Source organism: Trichosurus vulpecula, chromosome 3, assembly GCF_011100635.1.
Source record: "Trichosurus vulpecula isolate mTriVul1 chromosome 3, mTriVul1.pri, whole genome shotgun sequence".
Lineage (NCBI taxonomy): Eukaryota > Metazoa > Chordata > Mammalia > Diprotodontia > Phalangeridae > Trichosurus > Trichosurus vulpecula.
Window position 1 is genome coordinate 3278841 of NC_050575.1, and position 25319 is coordinate 3304159.

The window sequence follows — 25319 nt, forward strand, 5'->3', positions numbered from 1 at the left end:
TGAATTGGACAGGCTTGCACTTTGTGCCTCCAGTCTGGAAGGGTTCAGATGAGCCCTCCTCCATTGACAGCTCCAGTGGTACCAGATGACATACAAGAAATGTGGCACTTTATCTTAACAAAGACCTGAAGTTTGCTTGGGGAAGTGGGCATCAGAAGGGCTGAAGCTTGTGAGTTATTGTCAAGTGTTGTCGTTTTCTGTATTCTCAAAAATTTTCTCAGAAGAAATCATGCATCAGCAAACTTGAAAATAGATATACTCAAAATATTCCCTAATATATCAGTCATATTGGAACAAAACAAACATTACATAACAGAAGTGACTGTATTTTATTTTATTATTTTTATATAGTATTACTGATGATTTCTGTGGGTCCGTCTTAGACCGTCTTATTTTGCTGAAATTTAAAAAAGTTATTTCGATTAATGTTTTTGTTGGTTGTCTTTGGTTTTCTAAATAAGTCATCATATAATCTATATTTGTAGATTTTAAACTTCTTCTTTACCAATGCTTACTCCTTTGATTTCTTTTTTTGCTCTTATTTCTATACCTAGTGTAGAAGTTGTTCCCAAGAGGACTTTAGTTAAGATTAACTAGTTTCTCTTCTGAGATCCAGCAAGCTAATTCCATATAACCAACTACCTCTTGGGCATTTTGATCTATATGTTCTATAGACATTTCAAACTCAACTTGTCAGAAATGGAACCCATCACCTCTCCCTCACTCCCCACAAACCTCTTTTCACAATTTTTCTATCACTAATTTCGCATTCTCTTGATTTGGAATTTTAAAAAATAACCAAGAGGAAATGTAAAGTGTCAAAAAGTGAAATATATGCTATAAATTTCGTAGCACACAAGCACATTATGATTAGGCAGATTGAAAGTAACTCCTAACTGGAATGATTTTGGAAAACGATTCTAATGTGTTTTGATGTGTAAGCCAAAACAAATAATTTGGTGGGGGGGGGGAGGTAAATGCAAAATACATACAAAGTATTTGATCTACAAAGAGTTGGAATATTAAACCCACAATATTCTTCAAAATAAAATATTCTGTTCAACTGCCTAGTAGGCACCACTCCTGTTTAATGGTTTAGTATTTTGATTGTTCAATGGCACATTCAAATATGTTTATATTCTAATCAAAATGTTATTGAATTATATTTATTTCAAAATAGGAATGACTAAAGCAGGCTATGCCAATCTTTACATTAGTAATTAGAGGGTTCAAATTTGCAGTTGAGATACAGTTTTAATGCAAATTAGGAGTTAGGAATTTATACTTTATTCTGCATTATTAGACATTTTGAGTTTCATTCAATTGAAGTTTTCCCTAGAGGCTATGCAGCTGGTACAGAACAAATTAGTTTTCTTTGAATTAATCTATTAGTTCTTTTACTTCAGTTTCTCTTTCAGAAAAGATGTTTCTACCCTACTATCTATTATCATTATCTTATTCCCCAGGAAAAGGTGTTCCCTCAGTGAATTTAAGTGACTTGTCCAAGGTCACATAAGTATTAAGCATGAGAGATGGGATTTGAACCTAGACCTTCTCACTAAAACCAAAACCAAACCCAACCCAACTGAGACCTGATAATAGTAATGCCAGATTGCAAGTAAGCAAAACCCAGGGATTCAACATTCCTCTACTCATTTCTTCCTTACCTTCCCCTGCCTGTGTGTCATCCCTCCCACCACCTTTTGGCTGCTTGATTTGAAAAGAAAGTCAGTCTTGGTGAATGGAGGGGAAGCTGTCCAGTCAAGTTCAGCTAGTTCTTCTGGCTCAGGGGATTACCGACAGCCCAGGCTGACTTGTTTTCCAGTGCCATCTTGTGGGCCATCTGTGTATATTTTTCAGATTATGTGATAAGATTCCAAACTCAATTTCCATATTTTTTGCTTGTTGTTAGCATCTTTGGTGCTTAATAAATACTTACTGATTAATTAATATCATTAGTTCTCAGGAGTTGGAATTTTTTAGGAAACGTTTAGGTTTCCAACATTTTATCGGAGTATTGCACATTTTGAACTGCACGTCTTGCAGGAATCCCAAATTCACCATGTCCGAAACAGAATTCATTATCTTTCCCCAAGATTTCCCCTTATTCCAAACTTGCCTGTCCTTCCAGTCATCCAAGGGTCACAGCCTTGAAGAGTCATCACTCTCCTTCAGTTTGGTTGATTCTAACTCTCCTTCGTCTCTCGCATCCATCCCTGTTCTTTCCACTCAAACCGCCTCCGTTACCTCTTGCTGGGACTATTGTGGTAGTGTCTTAATTGACCTTCCTGCCTCATCTCTCTCTTTTCTTCAATTCGTCTTTCACACAGGTGCCAAAGCAATATTACTAAATTGTAGATCTGACCATATCCACCTCCCTGCCCAGGAGACTCCCTGTTGCTTCTAGGATGAAATGAAAACATCCTATTTGCCATTTAAACCTCTTTCTAACCTGGCTCCAACTTATTTGTTCCAAGATTTTTTCGATTCAGTAATTTCAATGTTGTTCTATATTCATGCGCTCTACAGCCCAGCCAGATTATCTTTTTTGGTGGTCTTCACATACCGCGTTCCATCTCTTGTTACACTACCTTCTCATGAGTTGTCCCTTAAACCTTGGTTATATGACCTTCTTGCTGTAATATCAATTAAGTTGGGACTTTCTTACTGTCTTAGAATGATTAATTAAGTGTCTTTGATTGAGCCTTACTAGGTGCTAAGTCCCAGACCCACACCCCTATTAGGTGCTAAGCCTGTGTGGGTGTGAATTGGTAACTAAGGTGGGGCTCCAGGTGGGGCCAGTGAAGGGAGGTGCCAATACCAGAGCCAATCAAAGGAGCCTAAGTTCTGGTAGGAGCCTAAGTTCTGGTCACTCAGATGACGCTTGATGACATCTGAAACTGCATAAAAAGGGAAGACAGAGCTATTTGCTTAGGGCTCACTCTTGGTGGCACACTGATGTGGAGACTCTGGGCAGCTGTAGCTAAGAGCCCTCCAGTCTGTAACCCTGGATGTTGGGACTTTGTTAAACTCTGGTAACTATGAATTGGGATTTGAATCAGACGAGGTCTGTCTGTCAATGTTTGTACTTTGTATTTTGCTCTGAAGTTCAGGGTGCTAGCTTTTGAACTATGAACTAAATGAATGATATTTGTATGCTGGATTAAAGTAAACTTGTCAACCCCTTAACGTTGCTTTCCTTAGTGAAGCAGATCCAAAGAACCTGGGCTTGCAGCGTTCTGTGAGCTGGTTGTTGTTGGTTTTACACCCCCACAGCAGCTGCTAGCCGGATTGTTGAAACCCTTGCCCCTTTCCCTGAGAATCCTTCATTCCATTCAAGGCTCATTGTGAATACCACATCCTACCTGAGGACTTCATGACCCACCATTCTATGTTTGCTGTCTCAGCTTTTCCTTAGGTTCATTCTTCTTGCTGTGAGCTTATTCTTATCCTTCCAGAATGTCCAGAATTCTGCTATATAATACTAGTAATGTTAGAATAATTGTGATAATACAAACTCTTGCTTTACCTTTGATTTTATTGGAAAGGCTTCTAGCATTTTCCCTTTGTATACAATGCTGACCCAACGTTTCAAACGGGCAGGTAGGCCACAAAGTGGATGGAGTACTGGGCCTGGAGTCAAGAAGACTCATGTTCATGGGTGAGTTTAATTCCAGCTTCAGATATAGACTAATTGTGTGACCCTGGGCAAGTCATTTAACCCTGTTTGCCTCAGCTTCCATGTCTGTAAAATGAGCTGGAGAAGGAAATGGCAATCCTCTTTAGTATCTTGGCCAATAAAACCCCAAATGGGTTCATGAAGAGTCAGACACTGCTGAAAAACTAAACAAAACAAATATTTTAAGTAGATAGTATTTATCATGTTAAGGAAAAGTATTTATTTCTATGCTTTTTAATGTTTTTGAGGGAAATGAGTGCTGTGTATTATCAAAAGCTTTACCTATTTCTATTGCTAAATTATATGACTGTTACTGTTTTTGTTAACATAGTTTTATTGGCAGTATTCTTGATATTGAAAGTCCTCCATCCCTAGTATTAATCCAACCTGATCAGCGTGTAGAATCTCTTTGATATGTTACTGTAGCCTCAGTGCTAGTATTTTATTCAACATTTTTGTGTTTCTTTTAATTCCCTCTTCCCATTCTACTCTCCAAAGCTGAACTAGACCTATGAAAGATTTGGCTCCTTGCTTATTAGTGGGTTTTTTGGGGGCTCTACTTTATCAGGGATGTGCTTTTCTGGTCCATGACAAAGAGTCCCAGTGAATCATACCTCTTGCACCAATGCTTTTTCAATATTTACAATCCACTTCTGGTCTCTCATACGGACTAGCAAACATGAGACAGTCAATGGCAGTCTTCTTTGGTTTTCCCAGAAATCATTACATCATAAATATATTGGAACAAGGACACATTATCTTCCTGGGGAAGAGCCTCCAGGCTCTTGGGCCACTACACCATGCATTATGGTGCATCTTGAAGGCACATTGATAAACTAACCATTGATAAACTGGCCTTGGCCCTGAGAGCTGATGGGAATAGATGAGAAAGCATTAACTAAATGAATGACTTCATGTCAGTCCTCCAGGCAGCAAGCTGTTGGCTCAGTTATGGTGATTATGTCAGACTGTAGTCAGTGGGCATGGCACCTTATTCAAAATCTTCTAGTCTATTGTTTTCTGCAAATCTTATTTGGTTTCCCTCCCAGCCATAGCAGTCTATTAAAAGTGCTATTCACTGGTCAGATTACACCTACCTTTAAATCGCTGTGACTGTATTTGTGATCTCTTGTTTTCTCCTTCCTCCTTCATATTACCCCCAAAAAACTTTACAAGGTGCTTCAGATTGAGGATACATATGGAATGGATCACTTGGGGGTTTGGGTTCCTTTCACTGATTCTTCACCTCAAATTACTCTAAAGCACAACTTGGTCTTTGTGTAGGGGTTCCTACAATCCTATTCATGATACTAAGTACTAATACATAAGGACAAAGAAGGGCATTATACTTTTCTGGTTTAAGCAGTGGTCACTACATTGCTGGAGCTGAGACCTCTTTTGTTTAGCCTGCCTTTTTATAAGAATTCTTCCTCTAATTCTTTGCTTTTTATACCATCCTTTTAATAATGTCACAAAATTTTGCCAAGAATCAAAGTCAAACTCATTGTTGTATGGTTTGCAGACTCCATTCTCATTACTTTTTTTTTTTTTTGAAAATCAAGACAAATTTGCCCTTCTTCATTCTTGTAGTATTTCCTCATGCTTCAGCAATCTCTTAATTGCCAAATCTGATGATCTTATCTGTTGCATTCAACTCTGTTGATCACCTTCTACTCTCTGGGTTGTCATAATATTGCTTGATTTTGGTTTTCCTCCTACCTCTCTGAATCACTCCTCAGTTTTTTTCATAATCCATAACAGGCCCTTTAACTGAGTGTTCCCCAAGACTATTGTAGGCCCTTTTCTCTTTTCTTTTTACACCCAGTCTCATCACAACATTATCAGATTCCAATGGTCTAATTATCATCACCATATTGATGAAGCGCAGAATTTTATAGCTGGCCCCAGTGTCTCCCCTAAGAGTCAATCCTCTATCACTAATTGCTTATTGGTCATTTCAAATGGGATGTTCTGGAGACATCTTCAACTCAACATGTACAAAAGAGAACTCTCTCTCTTTCTCTCTCTTTTTTTTGTCTCTCTCTATCACTGTCTCTCTTCTTTTTCCCACCCCCAACCACCCTCTTCTAAACTCCCTCAGTTCTGCAGAAGGAACCACCATTCTTCCATCTCTTGGGTTTTAACTTGGGTTATTTTCAGCTTCTCACTTTTCCTCTCCCGCATATTGAGCCAGTTGTCAAATCTCACCATTTCTCCCTCCACATTTCTCCCATCCATCCCCTTCTCTTTGCTCACACAGCTTAGCTCAAGTCCTAATCACCTCTTGCCTAGACTATTGTAATGGCCTTCTAATTGGTCTCCTTGCCTCCGTTCTCTTCCCACTCCAGTCTAGCCTCCACGCTGCTGCCAAAGGGGTTTTCCTTAATCACAGATCTGACCTCCTCATTCCTCTCTATTCTTTGGTCACATATTCTTTATCTGTCAACAAATTTGAAAAAAGGAATTTCTTTCTTGTTCCTCTAATTCATTTATGATACATCCTGTATGTCTAAGTCATGTAACCATTTAGAGCTTATCTTCCTTCTCCCGCCAGTGATGATTCAAAATGAAAAAGAAAAAATGTTCGGCAAAATCCACCAACACACCAACTGTTTCTGGACCAAGTATACAATATCCTCCTCCCTCCCTCTCCACCATGCCCCCCAAATCCTCTATCTTGGCAGCGAAGGAAGCAAAGTGCTTTTTCTCATTTCTTTTCTAAGTTCAAGATTGATCATTAATAATGACACAGATTTCAGTTCATTTCGTTGCGCTTTCAGCTTTACCCTCATCATTGTGTGTATTGTTTTCCTGGTTCTGCTTACTTCACTCTTCCTTTATCAGTACATCTAAAAATTCTCACATTTCTTTGAATACTTTAAATCTGTCCTTTCCTTTGGGTCAGTAACATTTTATAGCATTAATGTTATTAATGTTACGCAATTTGCTCATTCCCCAATTCGTGGGCATCTAATGTGTTTGTTTATTTCTTTTTTCCTTTTCTTTTTTGCTACTACGAGATATAGTTAGTACTGAAAGAAATGATCATTAATAATCAATGATTTGGAGAGCTTCAGAATTCCCTCCTTTTTCTAAAATCCTCATTTCAAAACTCAGTCTCTGAAGTTTGAATTAACTTTCTCCTTAGTTGTGGTCAGATCCTGCCCAACCTTACATGGAATTTACTTTAAGGTGGGGAAGCCCTTTATGTACTCCATGCAGGTTTGGGTGAGGATAAATTCTTTAATTAGGTTGCCCGAGGCTGGGGGTAATTTAGAAGTAATGATGTAAGTAAGTTCATTAGAATATGTCCAACCCCTCATTGTAATATTAATTTTCTCTCGTTACTTGTTAACCAATTGGAGCTGATTGCTACCTTTTGGAACACCCACTTTTCCAGGGGCATATAAGCCATGAGCCTGCTGCCATGATGGTCTTTGGCATTCGAGAGTGCCACTGACTTCTTTTATTATAATGCTAGCATTACTAATAAAATTATTAAATTACCCAAAAACTATGTCTCTCAAACTTTTTAAGTGCCACAGTGCTATGAATATTTTAGGACCTTTTCTAGTGGTGGTATCATCTTTTACTTTATTTGGCGCATTTTTTGATGTTTTGAGGTGAAGAAGGGGAACTGAGCTTTGATGGGACCACTCATTCAACTAGAAGTCTCCCCTGATTCTCTGTTTCTTAGGGCCTTATTACATCTACCTCCCCCACAAACTGCACTGTGATTCTCTCCCAAAGGAGGTTTTGTTTGACAAGAGTGGGACCATGAAAGGAAGGGCCAAACTTATTTAAATACCTGCCCCTTACCTGGGCTACTCATGGGGCACAGTCTCTGCCACTCTTCCTTTACAGCACCCTAGCTCTATCCCTCTATTCTTGCCTTTTGCTGACATGATCATCCAAAGCTGCTACCCGGCCCTTTACCTTGTGACCTTTCCTTCGCCTTCGTTCTCTTGTTCCTTAAACCTATGTGCTTTCCAAGCTCCCCTCCTTGGCCTTATTCTCTTTTTTTCCCTTTTACATTTGCTTCCTGGGTGATTTCATCTGTCTTTAGTTATCATCTTTATGCAAATAACTCCCAAACATTTATCTCCCTGTCAGACCTTGTCTCAGTTTCGATTTCCTCTTTCTAGCTGCTCGTTGCACATTTCCACCCACACGTTCACTGGTACCTCAAATTCAGCACATCCAAACAAAAGCTTATCATTGCCACTGACAGCGTCTGCCCTGTCCTGGACTTTCATGGTGTCTTCCCCTTCTCCCCCCACCACATCTACATTACTAATCACAGAGTCACCTTTGACTCTTCTCTCTCCCTCACCCTACGATCCAATAAATTGCCAAATTTTGTTGATTTTACCTCTGCAAGAGCTATGAAACCCTTTCCCTCTTTTTCACTCTTGATGTAACCATCCTAGCTCAGTTCCTAATATCTTCTCAACCAGAATATTATAAATAACCTCCTATGGATATTCCTGTCTCCAATCTCTTTTTCTTTCTGTAATTAATCACTCATAATACTTTCTAAGATAATTTCTTAAGTCACCGCTCTGGTCATGTAACTCCTGTACTTATTAACTTTCTGTGGCTCCTCATTGCCTTCTAAATAAAGTTGTAAATTCCATATTACTAACATACCAGCCTCTCCAAAATCAAGATCCAACCTCTCTTTCCAGGCTTATCGCATACTTCTTCACTTCATATTCCAGCACAATGTGGTTTACTCTCTGCTCTCTTTTCTTTTTCTAACCTATCCCTTCTCCATGTTTTTGCTCATGATGTTTCCCATGATGGGAATGCACTCTTCTTATTACTGTTTCCACCTGTCAAGTCTTTCCATTGAATTCTACCGAGGTGCCAACTCCTTCATGATGACTTCCCTACCCTTTCCCCCAACGTGCTCAAAGATATTGCTCTATTGACAGATTTATCATAGCCTTGTGCCTGAATCTCTGCATTTTCCTTATCTGTGCTCATGCTTCCTTATATCCTAGGTATTTGTGCACGTGTTTATACCCCCTTTATTAGATTATATGATTCTTGAAGCCAGGGTCTGTGGTATATATCTCTTTGTGACCTCATCTCAAATAGGGGCAACCAGGTGGTACATTATACAGAGGGAAGAAGACCTGAGTTTGAATTCTGCCTCAGACACTTCCTAGCTGTGATGCTCAGCAAGTCATTTAACTTCTTTTCACCTCAGTTTCTTGACCTGTAAAATGGGGATAATAGCACTTATAGAATTGATATGAGGATCAAATAGGATAATATTTGTATTGCTTATAGTGCTTTACAAATCTCTTTTTTTTTTGTTTGGAGGGGGGAAGGCAGGGCAATTGGAGTTAAGTGACTTGCCCAAGGTCACACAGCTAATAAGTGTGTCAAGTGTCTGAGTCCGGATTTGAATTCAGGTCCTCCTGACTCTAGGGCTGGTGCTCTGCTCACTTCAACACCTAGCTGCCCTGGCTTTACAAACCTTAACACACTATAGTAGCTGTTTTTATTAGAATTACCAAATCATCATTAGAGGAGCTATGATTTTGACAGCATGGGAAGCTTCCAGTGTGGAATGTCTCTTTACCATGATAGATTGCAACTTGCCAATGATGTAGTGGAAAAGAACTAGAGAATTTCCCGAGGTACAGAAGTTGTGGCCTGCCACATAGCTAGGAAGTGGCAGAGGTGGATTGGAACTCATTTCTTCCCAACTCCTAGCCCTGAACCCTGACCATAGCGCCATGCTGCCTCATGCTGCACAGCATAAATACTTGAGAAATAGCTGGTGAATCGAGTTGTCCAAAGGCACGTGGTTGAGATACCTAGGGTATCGTTTGTTCTTTTTTAGGTGAAGGAACTAGGAATTTCCAGCCTGGAGAGGAGAAGATTTAAGGGTGGGGGGAGCAGCCTAGTTGTCTTCTAATATTTTTAGAATGAAGTATGCAAGAGGGTCAGACCTGTTGTGTTTGGCATCAGAGGGCAGCACTAGCAGAAATGGGTGGAAGGTCAAGAGGGGGAGACTGAGGCCCGTGTAAGTACAGTTTCTAGCCATTAAGCTCTCCCAAAGCGGAATAAACTGCCTCAAGAATGAGTGAATTCTTCCATTCCTGGAGGTCTTCAAGTGGATTATTGTATAAAGATTCCTGCGTGGGTAATTTCTAAACCCCTTATGACTCCAAAATGATGTGATGTGACATAAGGACCTTTGGGTCTTTCTCATGGGGGCATTCTCCATCCTGTAGCCTTCTTGGACCCTGCGAGCCGAGCGAAGATTCGAGTAAGGGATCAGAACGTCCTGAGAAATCAGGTTGGTGAAGGATTTTCTAGGTCTCTGGAATAGGTTGGGGAGTCAAAGCAAGTCTCAGAGAGTTAAGTGGTGATCCCGGAACTAGCATTGGGTCATTAAGAACAATTCATGACAAACTACCCAGATTTTCCCCTTTTCAACAGTTGTCAGCCTGAGGGCTGTTTGTGTAGTTTTATAACATCGAGACTGTGTGCCAGGCATTGTGCTAAACACTTCACAAATATTATCTGGTGACAACCCTGAGAGGTAGGCACGATTATTATCTCCACTTTACAGCTGAAGAAACTGAGGTAGACAGAGATTAAGTGACTTGACCAGGGTCATACATCTAGTAAGAGTCAGGTTGAATTTGAACTCAGGTCTTCCTGACTCCAGACTCAGCGCTATGCCTACTACGCCACCTAGCTATAGAATAGTCTATAGCAGGGTTGGGGAACCTTTTCATGTTGGGAGGCTGCATTAATATTTAGCTGTAATCAGATCAAATAAAAATATAAAAGATGGACAAAATGTATTAATAAAAATAAAAGGATTTGTTCTGTAAAATTTGGATTCAGTTAAAAGGCAGCCCTGAAGGACCTAGAAGGACACGTGTGGCCTTCAGGCTGCAGGTTCCCCACCTCTGGTCCATAGCAATTTCCTCCATTGTCTCACCTCTCCTCAATCCCCCGCAATCTATTTCCTTCTTTATCATTTTACTGAAACAACTCTCTCCAAGGTTAGTAACGCCTTCCTTATTTCATTGTCATCCTCTGAGCTTTCTGCATTCTTTGACGTTGTGGTCAGCCCTTACCTTCCTGACCCCACCCTGGGTTGTGCGGCACTTTACTTTCGTGGTTCTATTGAGTGTGGTAGAGCAGGAAGGGGACTGGATTTGAAGTTAGGGGACCTGTGTTGGAATCGTACACCTGCTATGACAGACCTGGCTAAGTTGTTGTTCTCCGGTCGTCTTCGTTTCACACTCTCTTGTTCCAGTCTCTGTCCCTCCAGCTCCCACCCTCGGTTCCTGCCACCTCACACAGACCCCTCTCCTCCTCTCCTCCCTCCCACTGTCTTCCACCTCTACCTCTGGGTAAATTACCAATACTTCCACTCACAAAAAAGATGAGGCAATTGACTCCCTTATGCCTCCATTGACCATCCCTGTGACTTCATATTCATTGTCTTCCCATGTGTTAGGATGTAGGCTCCTTGAGGGGAGAGACTGTCTTGATTTAAACGGTTCGTTATTTTGTATTTCCAGAGTATAGCACAGTGGTTGGCACACAGTAAGCACTTAATAAATGTTTTTATTTTCATTCTTTTGTTCATTTATTTACCTCTGTGGGCCTTAATGTCCTCATTTCCAAATGAGGTGCTCTGAGTAAAGGATCCCAGGGATCATTTTTAAGGTTCCTTACAACTTTTGTCTTGTCACTGAACTTCGATGACTCTGGGAGAGAGTGAGGCCCATGACTCTGTCTCGCTTAAATCCACCCGAAGTCAAGGTATGACCCTTGTGATGTCATCGGTCCTCTTTGAAAAGGAAGGATGAACACCGCATCTCATGATGTCATCACAAATCTATTACGCGCTTCCCACCTTCCTTTCTCTTCCTCCCCTGATTCGGCAAATTCCCAGTGAGAAAAAAGCAAAAGTTAACACGGATTTCCTGCAGATTTCAGGCTTAGTAATCGTGTCCCTTCCTGTCCTTGAGGCCAGCAGACTCTGGCCATCTCAGGGGAAGCTGCTCCTGTCACTTAGCCCCTTCTTCTGTTCCCTGAAAGCCGATTCTACGGCTAGATCTTGTTTAGTAATTGAGCTTTTAAAATCACCTCTTTGACCCGTCATCCCAAGCAGGCCAGATAATCTCCCCTGGGCCCATCCTTCCACATCCTTATTGCACGGCCAAAGCCAACGTAAACCCACGTCCCAGGTAGAGCTGCCTTTAGCTATTAATGCCCAATTACGTGGCCAAGCCAACAGACCCACTGAGGCCCTCCAGGTAAAATCCCTGGTTACCTTCATAGCCCTGGTCACAAAGGAAGGTCCTGAGAGTATCAGCCTAGGGAATTAATGCTGTTAGTTATGTAGGTAAAAATAAAAAAAAATTGTTATTTGTGGTTGGAATTTTTTAGGTCATTTACCTGTGTCCTATACCTGTAATATCTCCCTTCTCAAGAAGCCAAGGCTTCCCTTGGCTTCTTTGGAATCTCAGCTAAAATCCTACCTCCTTAAGAAGCCTTTCCTCATCGCCCTTCATGCCAGTAAGTGCCTTTCCTCTGTGATTGTCTCTATGGTGTGTATTTTGTTTTCACCTGGTTATTTGCACATTTTTTTTTCCTTTAGATTTGAGCTCTTTGAAGTCCAGGGACTGCTTTTGGCCTTTCTATACACCTTCATCACTTGGCACAGTGTCTGGCACATGATAGACGCTTGACAAATGATTGTTGCCTCGACTTGCTCAATTCAATTAAATGCACATTTTTTCACTGCCCACTACGTATAGAGTTTATTACTAGGCCACTGAGTGAACTACAAAGATAGCTAAGCCCTATTGACATTAGGCGTCTTTTATTCTTTTTCACAGAGTTGTATACGTGAACTATATTCTGATATTTCCAAGGGAGTCCCTGGATTGGTCAAAAATCAGTTAAATTCTGATAGACCCAGGGGAAATCTGTATGGGACATGGTACAGAGAATTTTTGAGAGCACAAGACTGAATCCATTTCAATCTATCTCTGGGCCATAAAAGTCTGTGTTCTAAGGTTCCCTATAGCATCATTATTACCATATTCTTAGGGTCCTTTTAGCTCTGAATGACTGAGGTCTAAATTCTCTTATAACTTTTATATCCTATGTTTATGATTTTAGTTGTCACAAGTTACTTCCCTTTCCATTTGCCTTAATGATCTGTAGACATCCCTATGAATCATTAAAATGAATTGGTATGGAAAATATTGAGAATCCACACAGGAGGTGCAGGTGTGAGGAGGATGCTGCTGCTTTATTCTGTTGTAGAGGAGCAAACACTGAGAGATCTTGGGGGTCAGAGATTGCTGAAGTTAATTTCCAGAAGGATTCACAACTTTCCCCATGAAAAGTGTGCTCTTTGTTTTTGTTTCATGAATGGCAATCAAAAAAGGCCTGTTGAAGTCAACGGTAGGGGGAATGGACATAGGTATTGCTTCCAAATAAGTGGCCCCTGAAGCCTCAGTTCCTTTTTCATCGATGTTCAAAACAGCCTTGTGCAGAGCCTAGAAGGAAAAGGAACAGCACAGTGCAGGGAGAGTGGCAGGAATTCCTGGACATCATCACACCCCTCCCCCAATTCTTAGGAAAGACCTAGAAAGGACATTGATCTGATAGGATGGGGGCCAGATAGTGAGTTGTTTGGAAAAAGCACAAATACCTTGTTGTTGAAATTTGCCTCATTAACTCAATTCAACATACATTTCTTGACTGCATGGCCCCGTGCTGGGCCATAAAGGAGAATTCAAGATGCATAAAACATAGTCCTTTCCTCAGGGAAGTTATAATCTAGATTGCTAGAATATCAGGTACAGCATGATAAGAGGGAATACCAACAAAGGGCCAAGTTAGGGACACTTAATTCTGGCCAGCTAGATCAGAGAAAATTTCATAGAGAAGGTTTATTATGCATTTATTGTTTGCCTATTCATAAGTCTGATGAGTAATATGTTTCATGTTCTTCTAATTTTCTTATAATCTCTCCCTTTATATCTAGGTCGTGGATCCATTCTGACCTCATCTTGGTAAAAGGTGTAACATATTGGTCTATGCCCAATTTCTGCCTGACTGCTTTACAGTTTTCCCAATAAATTTTTACCAAATAATGAATTCTTATCCCAAATTCTTAAGTCTTTACACTTGTCAAATACAAGGTTTTTATATTTATTTGCTGCGAGAAGGTGACGGATGAGTTGTTCAACACTCCCCCTCCCCCAGCCCCCACCCTTGGAATGATTGAGTCATAGACTATACCCCTAAAATGTCAAAGCAGCCAGTTCTATTTGGTCAGTTCAGCTAAATGATCTTTTGATTCATTTCTCTATTCAAACTAATGATGGCACCTTACATCTCTGAACCTCAGTTTTTTCACCTGTAAAATAAGGAAAGTAGTCCTTACTCTGCCTAGCTTCCAGGATTATTATAAAGGAAATGCTTTTCAATCTTAGAGCAAAATGCAAATGTGAATTCTTCTTGCTATAATCACACTAGTACCATTTGAGGGAATGTAAACTAAAGACAACCCTTAGTGTTCTTAGACTTACCTGGGAAAGCTTCAGCTTTGCTTGCTCTGTGATTCCGGAGAGATCCGCCTGTTCTCCAAATACGTGTGTGATGCCCATATCACTTAGGACCTTCAGATCATAGCTTCCTGAGATGGAAACTTTTGGAAAATATAAAGTAATTGCCCTATTCATAAAAGAAGATAAAAGAAAAAATAATCACTGAAAAATAAATAAAAATATATGATAAACACATATAAATATAAATGAAACAATAAATGATAAAATAAAAATGTTAAAAATGTCACATAAGGTTTCAGTATTAATTCTTTTTAAAATAAATATTTATTGGTAGTTTCTGTTTTTTATATTACAGTTCCCAGTGTGTTCTTCCCTCTTCCCCTCCCAGGGAGACATCTCCATAATGAAGAATAAGAAAGACAGAAAAAAAGAGACCAGCAAAACTAGCCTATCTATCAAAAAAGATTGAAATTATTTGTCGTGTTCCACACCCATCATTCCTGGCTTCTGCAAAGAGGATGGGGAAGTATGTATTTCTTATGGCTTTTCTTCAAGGGCCGTTATAATTCGTACCTTTCAGTTCCAAATGTTTTGTTTTTCATCTTCCTGTTTACATGATCATAACTCTTGTGTATGGTTTCCTGATGCTGCTTGCCTCATTTCACACCAGTTCATACGAGCCCTCTCATGGTCCTTTATATCACCACATTCACCACTCCTTATTGCCCAGAAGCAGAAGTTTTTCTTAATTTATATATCCTTCCTGACTATGACGGGCATCTACCTCTTAGGCCCTCAGAAACTTCGTTATCCAACTTCAGCTTAAGGAAATCGCTCTCTCTTCATGTGAAAAATGAAGAGGTTTTAAATCGTATGAATCTTATTTCTCTTAACTCTCCCCCAGCCCTGTTGAGTGTAATCTCCTTTAAAGCAGGAGCTTTTTTCTTCCCCCCCGCCCACTTTCTTCCAGTGCCTAGCTCAGTGACTTGCACATGGTGAGGCTTAATAAAAGCTCCTCGAATGGATGTTGAATGGATGATCTCTGAGGTGTACTTTAGTTCAACATCCCATGACATCATGAGGGAGCCCCGTCTTTGTTTAGGCAGCTCTCCTACAAGAAACTTTTCCTGATCTCCCTTCATTCTAGCACACTTTTATGATCGATTCTCTCCAATTTATCCAGCCTATATCTTGCGGGTAGTTAGTCGTTTTCATGTTTTCTCCATCACTGGAATGTAAGTTCTTTAAGGATGGTTGTCTTTCTTTTTGCTTGTATTTATATCCCTAGCACTTAGCACAGAGCCTGGCACATAGTAGGTGCTTAATAAATGCTTATTGATGGACTGCCTTATTGATTAACTGTTCCATTTTACAGTTAAGTGAAACTTGCATCTGTATAACAACTTCCACCCACCAGTCCTCGTTCTGCCCTCTGGGGCCAAGCAGAAGTAAGTCTAATGTTTCTTTCACATGGCATCCCTTTAAGGATTTGAAGATAGTGATGGAGTCCTCCAAAAGTCTTTTCTTCTTCCTAACTAAACATCCTGAATCCCTTTTAATAATTGTAAGGGATAGTTTTTTTTTTTAGCTCCATCATCCTGGCTGCCCTCCTCAGTGACCTTTCTAAAATGAGACCCAGGATGAACACCGTATTCCAGGTGTAGTCCAAGTGGATCATAGGACAGAGGAACTATCCCTTCCCTCCTTTGGACACTCTGCTAAACAATTCTATTCCATCTGGCTGCAAATCATGAAATACAACATTCTTCGAAGAATCCAAATTTCTGGTTACCCCTTAGCAATGAAGAGACACATGGAGAGGCTACAGTAAGAAAAGTTAACCACTTATTTATGGTGACAAAAAGACCCACATACATAAAAATGTTTATGGTGACGTTATTCATGATAACAAAAGCTGGAAGCCTAGTGATTGGGGGATTGATTTACAAATTCTGAAAAAAGCACGGGAATACTTTTGTGAGTTTATGCAGAGCAGAGAAAGCAGAGGCAAAGAACCATATATGGTTCTATAGTAATATAAATAAAGGGCAATTAGGTGGCACTCAGTGGATAGCTTGCTGGGCTTGGAGTCAGGGTAGACCTGTCAAATCCGGCCTCAGACACTTACTAGCTATATGACCCTGGGCAAACACTTAACCCTGTTTGCCTCAGTTTCCTCATCTGTAAAATGAGCTGGAGAAGAAAACGGCAAAGCACTTTAGTATCTCTGCCAAGCAAACCCCAAATGGGGTCACGGAGAATGAGACACGACTGACATGACTCAACAACAAAAAAGAATAAATAAAGCTGACAAGTAGGACAGCAGAGCTCCAGTCAGATATGGCAGCTGAAGTGGCGCCTTACTGTCATGGTTAAAGGACACATCCCTGTTTTCTGCTGACAATTTATAGACCAACGTTTTACCCCCAGGGAACGTGCTTCGTAAGGTGATTTCCTTATTTGTCAGAAAGTGTTACTTGTAGTAGAGGCACGAGGCGGTGCAGTGAGCAGAGCGCTTGGGGTCTTGGGGGTCCTGGAGTCAAGAAAACCTCAGTTCAGAAACCAACATAGACACTTACTGGCTGTGTGACCTTGGGCAAGTCATTTAACCCCTCTGTGCCTCAGTTTCTTCATCTATAGAATGGGGGTAATAATGGCCCCTACCTCCCAGATTTGTTGGGGGAATAAAATAAGATAACGCTTCTAAAACGCTTTGCATGTCATGGAGTCCTTTGTCTTGCATGGATTATAGCGAGAGAGTGAGGATGACCCAGCACTGGAGGATGGCCAGATGTTTCTTACAAAAGACAAAGGATTAAGAGATTCCAGGACAGAGAAGAGTGTATCGTCCAACTGGTCAACCACAGGGTCAAGACATTAAAGCCTGGTCATCACGCTGAGGCTGCCCGGCGTAGGGGAGGCAAATGAAATGCAGCAAGAGCAGAGACTGGGAGAACGGGGAGGAGGAGAGGTCCTAGGAGCAGCTAGGTGGCACAGTGGGTAGAGCTCTGGACCTAGAGTCAGGAAGGAGGAGATAGATCTAGCTGTGTGACCCTGGCCAAGTTACTTAGCCCTGTTTGCCTCAGTTTCCTCATCTGTAAAATGAGCTGAAGAAGGAAACGGCAAATCACTCTAACCCCCAAAAGGGATTATGAAGAGCTGGAAAAGACTGAAAAAAGTTAAACAGCAGAGGTACTAGAAGTCACAAATAATTTGCTGATAGCAGAGTCAAAGACTTACCTGCGATTCAAGTTTCTTGACCACTTCTGAAACTGCTCTTTGCTCAAGGCAGTCTCCACCTGTTCTAGCTTCCCTGTGTCTGGCAGTATAAAAAAGGCACTTGCGTTTCCCAGATAGTCCATCATCACAACCCAGCAGGCTAGCTCATCGTCGTAAGTCACCTGGAACATGCCTAGGCGGCTCATTGTTTGAACAGGTACGGTTGTTTCAGCATCCACGTGGAAGGGACGTTCCGTAGTGAGCTCTGCTTCAAAAGGTTTCTCCCATTTGCCTAACAAGAGAATGTGCATGAGGTTGTGAATTTGTGTGGGCTGCAAAGACAGAAAAATCAGTGGCAGGACAATGAGGTACTCCTACTGCCTTAGTAATAGTCAGCTATTATTTCGAGGCAGCTGGGTGGTGCAGTGGATAGAGTGCTAGACCTGGAGTCAGGAAGGCTCCTCTTTATGGGTTCAAGTCTGGCCTCAGACCCTTACTAGCTGTGTGACCCTGGGAAAGTCACTTAGCTCTGTTTGCCTCAGTTTCCTCATCTGTAAAATGAGCTGGAGAAGGAAATGGCAAACCACTTTAGTACTGTTGCCAAGAAAACCCCTAAGGGGGCATGAAGAGTCAGACAAGACTGCAAAACAACTGAAATCACCTTAGCGTTTTCAATGATCTTTAGAGACGGGGGAAAATAGAAAGGAAAATTTGGGCGTAGAGGTAGAAGACTTGAGGTTGGGTCTTGACTCTGCCAACGAATAATTGTATGGCCGTGAGCAAAGCACTTTACCTCCCTAAAGTTCAGGCTACTGCATCTGTAACCTAGTGATAATAATACCTGCATTACCTGCCTCACAGAACTTTGGAGAGGAATAATGTTCTTCAAGTGTATTGTAACTACTGTACATATCCACTGAGTTTAAGAGGTGGTGAGTTTTTCTGCCCAGTGGCCACACCAAGCAAAGGTAGAACATTAGATCCAGAAAGGACCTTGGAAATCCTCTATTCCAGCTGTTTCATTTTATAGATCAGCATCTGAAATCTAGAGAGGGACAGTGGCTTGCACAATGTTAATTAAATGGCAGGGTGGGTGCTAGGATCTAGGAAGCCAGCTGCCTTTTTTTGCCTGTAGTGTAAGCCCAATGGCATTTCCAGTTTATCCAGATGCTCTTCAGAGATCAGTCGCCATTTATGTCATTCCACAAACCTTCCAAGAGTCACTTAGGAATCAAAATGGGTTTTCTTACTTTGTCATCACTTTCTATTTCTATCCTAATCTTTGGTAGGGATGCAGAGAATTCAAAGACCTGGAAGCATGAATGATCTTCAGATGGCAGGCATGACGCCCATTCTTGATGATCAAAGGTTATTCCTATGTGACACTATATGGAGTTAACACCTGGCAAAAGGGGATACTGCAGTTTCTGCCCATGTCAGGAGATGCCCAGCATAGGCAGGTCTATGGGAATCATATGATACTAGACCTAGGAGGGGCCCTAGAAGGTAAAGCATCATAATAGTTCACGTTTAGTTAAAGCTTACAAAGCACTGGCTTCCTAACAACACTGTGAACTTGTCAGTGTAAATACTGTCACTCCACAGACATCTTTGAGAACTCCCAATCTCTGTACTACCCCTCCCCTAGCCCCAGTCCCTCTGCTGTAAACTGAGTATCAGTGAAGCTAGGTGAGCTTCCCGTGGTCAAACAGCATGTGAGTGCCACGTCTCTAATCCACTTATCTCAGTCCAGCATTTTTTCCAATATTCCAAGGTGAGTGTCAGTGCTACAAAGTACATTAAAAACAAACATTATAGCATAGATCATTGAATTCTAGACTTGGAAGAAACCTTAGAACATGAAAATTAGGATCTGGGAGAGAGCTCAGAGATCTTCTAAATCCAGTGGTTTCTTTTTATAGGTAAAACAGGAGTCCCAAGAATTTAAATGGCTTGCCAAAGATCAAACAGCCAATTAGTGTCCTCCTCTGTGATCATCTGAACATCTGCTGGGAGAGGGTTGTGAGGAAAAAACAGGATTATTTCCTCCATCATTACTCCTTTTAAGAAAACTGCTACTGTGACATAGTTCAGAAAAATAACTTTTATTTCCTTGGTATTGACTATCCTTCTATTCAGATTGGAACCAATTCTGTCTCAGGGACTGATCTTACCTTTAAAGAAAATGCAATTTACCAGAACGAAGACGGCATCAGGGTGGAGGTCCTGAATCAAATCCACTATTTTTCCTTGGGTCTCCTTCTCCACATAGTCATTGATTTGTTTCTTGGCAGCCTCCTTGTCTTCAAAATTTGTAGAGAAGGTATCTGAAGCATAGAGTTTCTTGCTGTCTTCCAAAAACTTCTCTACAAGTTTCAGCTTTTTGTCTATGAACAGGCCATTGCTTGTGGTCAGTTGAAGCTCATTTCCAGGTAGATTGAGTGTATGGAGAAGCTGCTGGAAGCCCTCAAAGATTTCTTTCTCTGAAATGTCAGTGAGGTTGAAACCCAATCCATGCAGGATCTGATCATGAGTGGCTGATTTGGCCCCAAGAGCCAGCAGGGTAAAGGCAGTGAAGATGCTCATTGGAGAGAAGAATATGTTGGTGGTGTTGGACTTAGAAACCAGCAGCCTGTAGAAATCGAAGCTAAAATCAGCCATATAGGGGGAAATTCTGTGACTGGCAGAGAGTGGATCTGCAGTGTCTTCACTGTCTGGGAGCTCCTCAGCTAGGCGGCCAGGGACCAGGCTGCATAGCCCAGCCAAAATCAGGCAAAATTTCAGAGCGAACGCCATCATTCTAAAAGAGAACAAGGCCACACAGTTGGAGTAGCACAACATTTAAACATCGCTTAGACTGCTCTTCTTTCTAGTTTCCAATATGCCTTCCTTAGACTTGCCTCCACACTTTTCCTGGGGTGTTATTTAAATAGCTAGATCTATCTCCTCCTTCCCCTCCTCCCCCTTGCCAGGAATGCTTTACTATTTCCTACCTGCCAATTCAAATTGAACAATTTATTGTTCAGTTGTTTCAGTTGTGTCCAACTCTCTGTGAACCCATTTGGGGTTTTCTTGGCAAAGATACTGGAGTGGTGTGCCCTTTCCTTCTCCAGCACATTTTACAGATGAAGAAACTGAGGCAAATACAGTGAAGCAACTTACCCAGGGTCACATAGCTAGTAAGTGTCTGAGGTCAGATTTGAATTCAGGAAGATGAGTTCTCCTGACTCCAGGCCTGGCTCTCCATCCACTAGCTGCCCAACTGAAGTCATACTTCAATTCAGTTTCACATTTTATTAAAGTTATTAAAATAAAATATTTAAATATTAAATAATTTATTAAAATAAAATGAAATAAAAATGTATTAAATACTTACATACAGGCCTTGTACTCAGCACTGGAGACATATATGCAAAAAAATTAAACCCAAACCAAAAAACCTCGGCTTCTTATTCTCCAGGAGCTTTCAGTGGTAGGAAGGTAAAGTAGGGTTATTATGAGTTATTATGAGTTAAGAGATAAGGAGATAGAGGCAGACAGAGGCAATAGATAAATCAAGACTATGTAAGAAACTCTGTGGCTAAAGGAAGGAATGTACACACATAAATATGAGGAAGATGAGGAAATCTGAATGCCATGCTTGGTCCATAGTAGGCACTTCATACATCTTTATTGATTGAATGATGCAAGGAAGACTGCAATTAGGGAAGAAATTCTCCAGACAAGTTGCTGTGCCAAATTTGGGTAAAGACAAAGGCCTCAATGACATCTGAGTGGACCTTAAAGCAAGAGAAGGATTTCAATAGGAAGAGACGTTGAAAGCATGGGTGTGTTCTAGGTTTTAGGGACAGACTGTGTGAATGGAGGGAGGCAAGAAGAGGGAACAATTTGGTCATAATAAAAAATAAGTTCCTTGAGTGCTGGAACTGCTCGACTTTTGTACCGTATTTGATAGGCTCATAGATTTATAGCCGGAAGGATTCTTGGGGGCCATTGAATTCAGTGTCATTTTGCAGGTAAGAAAATTGAGGCTGAGGTTAAGTCACTTGTTCAGAGTCACACAGCTAGGAAGTGTCTGAAGTAGGATTTGAACTCCTGTGATTCTGATTATACTCTATCCACTTCACTATCCCCAGCACCAAGCAGAATGCCTGGCACATAGTAGGTGCTTAATTAATACATGCTTATTGATTGGTTAATTGAACTTAGAGTGAGTAAAGGACAATTGTGTGAAAAGGTTGGAAAGGCAGATTGAAACCTTTAATAGCCAGTTAAGGAGAAGGACAGCTTTGGTGTGGTGGCAGGAGCACAGTAATTACAGTCTAAGGCATGGGGTTCTAATCCTGGCTCTGATACTTACTATCAGACTTCTGATGAGGTCTCTGTGTCTCTGGGCAAATCACTTAACCTCTCTGGGCTTCAGTTTCCTCATTTGTAAATTGAGAAAGTTATAGCAAATGACCCCCCAGGCTCCTGATAGCTGCAATTCACCTGCATTTGTATTTTCTATAGGTCACACATAGTCACTATATATTTTTTTTTGAGTGAAGAATGAGACACCCAGACTTATGCATTAATAACAATACACATATGAGGGATTCTGTTTTTCTTGTTCTGCCCCAGAGGGAAGAACCAGGAGGACTTGTAGACATTGCAAGAGGGCAAATTTGTTCTTGAAGTAAGGAAACACTCCCTAAGGAAAAGCTTTCCTATCCTATCCTGCCTTTGGAGAGAGGGGTTTCCCTTCTTTGGAGGCCTTGAAGCAGACTGGTTGACGACTTCTCTAGTATATTGTCCTGGGGCCTTGGGGGCCAGGGAGGATTATGAATTGGATTCATCCTTCTGAAAACTCTTTTGATTCTAAAAGATGTAAATTCTGTGACTGAAATTAATCCTCTACCTGAAAGGTCTTCTCTTTTTATCTCTGCCAGACCAAATCCTGCTGTCTTAGGTGCCACTTGGCCCAAGAAATATTTCTTGAGTTGCTGAAGCTGTAGTGATGACCTCTCCTGTTGTGTTTATTTTATCTGAGAAGACAAAGCAGGGCAATGCCATCTAACGGTAGGTCGTGTATATCTTGTTTCTACAACTTGCTTGTCTCAAGGATAGAGGAAGGTAGCGGAAAGAATATTGGAATCAGGAGACCTGTTTTCTAGTCATGGGCGCTGCCACTCCTTCTTTCATGGCTAAAAGTAACAGAAGAAGTCTTGGCTTTAGAAGAGACCTCAGAGCATGACACTAAGTGACAACTGTTATCAACCCCATTTTGTAGACATACAAACTGAGAACCCATGCTTGTAGAGATAGTAAGTGTTTGAGGCAGGATTCTCTCTAAGACTTTTTGTAGAGAAGGTGACAGCCATTAGTAGAAGAGGTTTTCTCATCTGGAAAGTCCCTATAATATTGAAATCACAATAATATGGATCTCTGATAATGCCAGGTAGCTCAGTGGATAGGACCCTGGGCTTGGGAGACTCATCTTCTTGAGTTCAAATCTAACTTCAGACACTTACTAGTTGTGTGACTCCGGGCAAGTCACTCAGTTTCCCCACCTGTAAAATGAACTGGAGAAAAAAATGGCAAACCACTCCAGTGTCTTTGGCAAGAAAATCCCAAATGGGGTCATGAAGAGTCAGACACGCCTGAAATGAATGAACAACAAGAACCAATAGTGCCTGCATACCTGCCTACCTCAAAGGGCTGTTGTGAAGCTCGAATGAGATAATCTATGTAGAGTGCTATATCAAAGCTGGCAATTCAGTCTTTCACTTGAGTGTTTACAACAACCTTACAAGCTATATCACACCTGTATTTTTATCACCATTTATGGGTAAGGAAAGAGTTCCCCACAGAGATCAAGCAAATGATCCAAGGGAACCCAGGGCAAGTGCCAAAGCAAAGACTTGAACTATACCTTCCGATCACAAGCTCAGCCTTTCTTTCCTCATGGTGGACTGCCAAATAGAAGCAAGTTGTTCATAATCATCTGTTACCTTTTAAAAAGCAGCCTCAAGACCTTTTTGGCAAAGGCTAAAACCTAGTATGACTAGCTGATTGCCACATCTACTAAACAAGGTCACCCACAGATAACCATGGATATGATTATTCATTCTGAGGGGCCATTAACATAGGTCTTCCTCTTCCCCTCCTTTTTGGGAAGTTCTAGTTTTATTTCAAAGAACTGAAATACAGCCACTACATGTTCCATCCTCCCTGGCTGCTCTGAGGATTCCCAGCCCACCAGCTCTATTTCAGACCACACAGAATGAGGTTTTTACAGGGGAATACATTACCTACAGCTCCCTCTCCAGAGTCCTGCAGAAACTCCCCGGGAAGCTGACCAGAACCTCTTGTTTCCTAGGGTGTTATTTAAATAGCTAAGTAGTTATAGGAAGGGGTGGATGAGGCTCTTCTTCCAGTGAATATTAACTAGTACAACTGGTTATTTGTACAGAGCAAACAGTGACTAAGTCTGTTTGTCAAGGTGCAATCTTGTTCCTTTCTGCGCTCTCCCCTTTCTCTCACAGTATCTGCTGGGGTGCAAGAAGTTTCTTATCCTCATTACCCAAGGGGAATCTTTGATGTTAACCTTATAGTCTCCTAAACTGAAGTTCTTTGGAGACAGGACCTTCTAAAGTTCTAATATTTGTATCTAAATTCACTTTTAAGTGAATGCATTGGGAAGATGCATATCCACTCTGGAGGAATTCCTACTTTTATTTTGCCTGGTCCCAGATCAAAAACTTCTAATGATTTTATTGTCTATTGCAGAATGCCTAAGTGACACGTGACACTCAAAGCCTTTATAATCAGGCCCTGATTTTTGTAGATAGAGATATAGGGACACTTTTTCTTTTTTGGGGGGTAGAAGAATCACTTCCCCTTCCCCATAGTTCTGTCACTAAAAAACCCACCAAAATAAAAACCTGGTTATATACAAATGGCTAACATAGTGATTAGGACTGACAGCACGTTTAACATTAAGGTCCAATAATTCTTCATTTTTTCACAGGAAGAAAAGTGCTTTCTGTTCAAAATCAACCATTTAGAACTAACACAGGCCATCACGTTCAGCCTGAATTCTGTTGTTTTAGTTTCTATCTTTATGCACACCATTGTTATCTAATCTATCTCTTCTGTAGAATTAAAGCAAATTATCTCTCCTAAAAGACAGGTGGGCCTACCCAAGCTAGGAGTATCACCTGGAAGTGGAGCAGAGTGGGACTCTGACAACAACACTCTGTATTGGGTGTGAGGAGAGGTTGCTAAGTGACTGTCTTTTAGGTTCTTGTTTCTCTGAGATGCAGCCACAGATCCTGAGATACCTGAGCTGGGCTACTATAAAGTCTTTATTGTGGGTAACCTCCTATCCAGGCTGGGTCCAAGTTCCTTATCAGAGATCTGATAATGTTTTTAGGCTGGGGAAGGGATCACAGGGCGTTTCAGTCTTGTGCCATGGATGTTAACTGCAACCTTAACAGGACCTTGAGATCTTCAAAGCCTTGAAGAGCTGTGAGGTAGAAAAAAATAGATTTTTTTTCCGAATAATTCCATGTGGCAATTGGGAGTGGAGGTGGTGAGACATTATGAGCACAAATTTTACTTGAAAAGAACTTCCTAGCAGCTAGCGTTGTTCCACAGTAAATAACTTGATAGAACTGATATCCAGAGAAATCTTGAAAGGGTAGAAAGATGTGTCATATCTAAAGATGAAATCTAATTGATGTGAATATAAGCACTTGGGTTTTTTTAAATCAACTGGAGAAAGTGAAGACGAAGAAAGATATGGCTAAACAACACTTCTTGTGTGTGTAACAACAATGTAGTTGGCAGCTGCTGTGGGGGTGCAA

The 25319-nt window shown here is 41.0% G+C and overlaps 1 protein-coding gene across 1 annotated transcript; it reads right to left on the reverse strand.

The window, feature by feature from the left end:
* Positions 1-12956: 12956 nt before the first annotated feature.
* Positions 12957-23868, reverse strand: SERPINA1 (serpin family A member 1). The gene is made up of 5 exons (XM_036749318.1): positions 23763-23868; positions 19644-20269; positions 17491-17761; positions 14272-14416; positions 12957-13233 (listed from the first exon to the last, which is right to left on the reverse strand). Exons 2-5 carry the CDS (start codon positions 20266-20268, stop codon positions 13042-13044), a joined length of 1233 nt encoding a protein of 410 aa, XP_036605213.1. The 5' UTR covers position 20269; positions 23763-23868; the 3' UTR covers positions 12957-13041.
* Positions 23869-25319: the final 1451 nt, after the last annotated feature.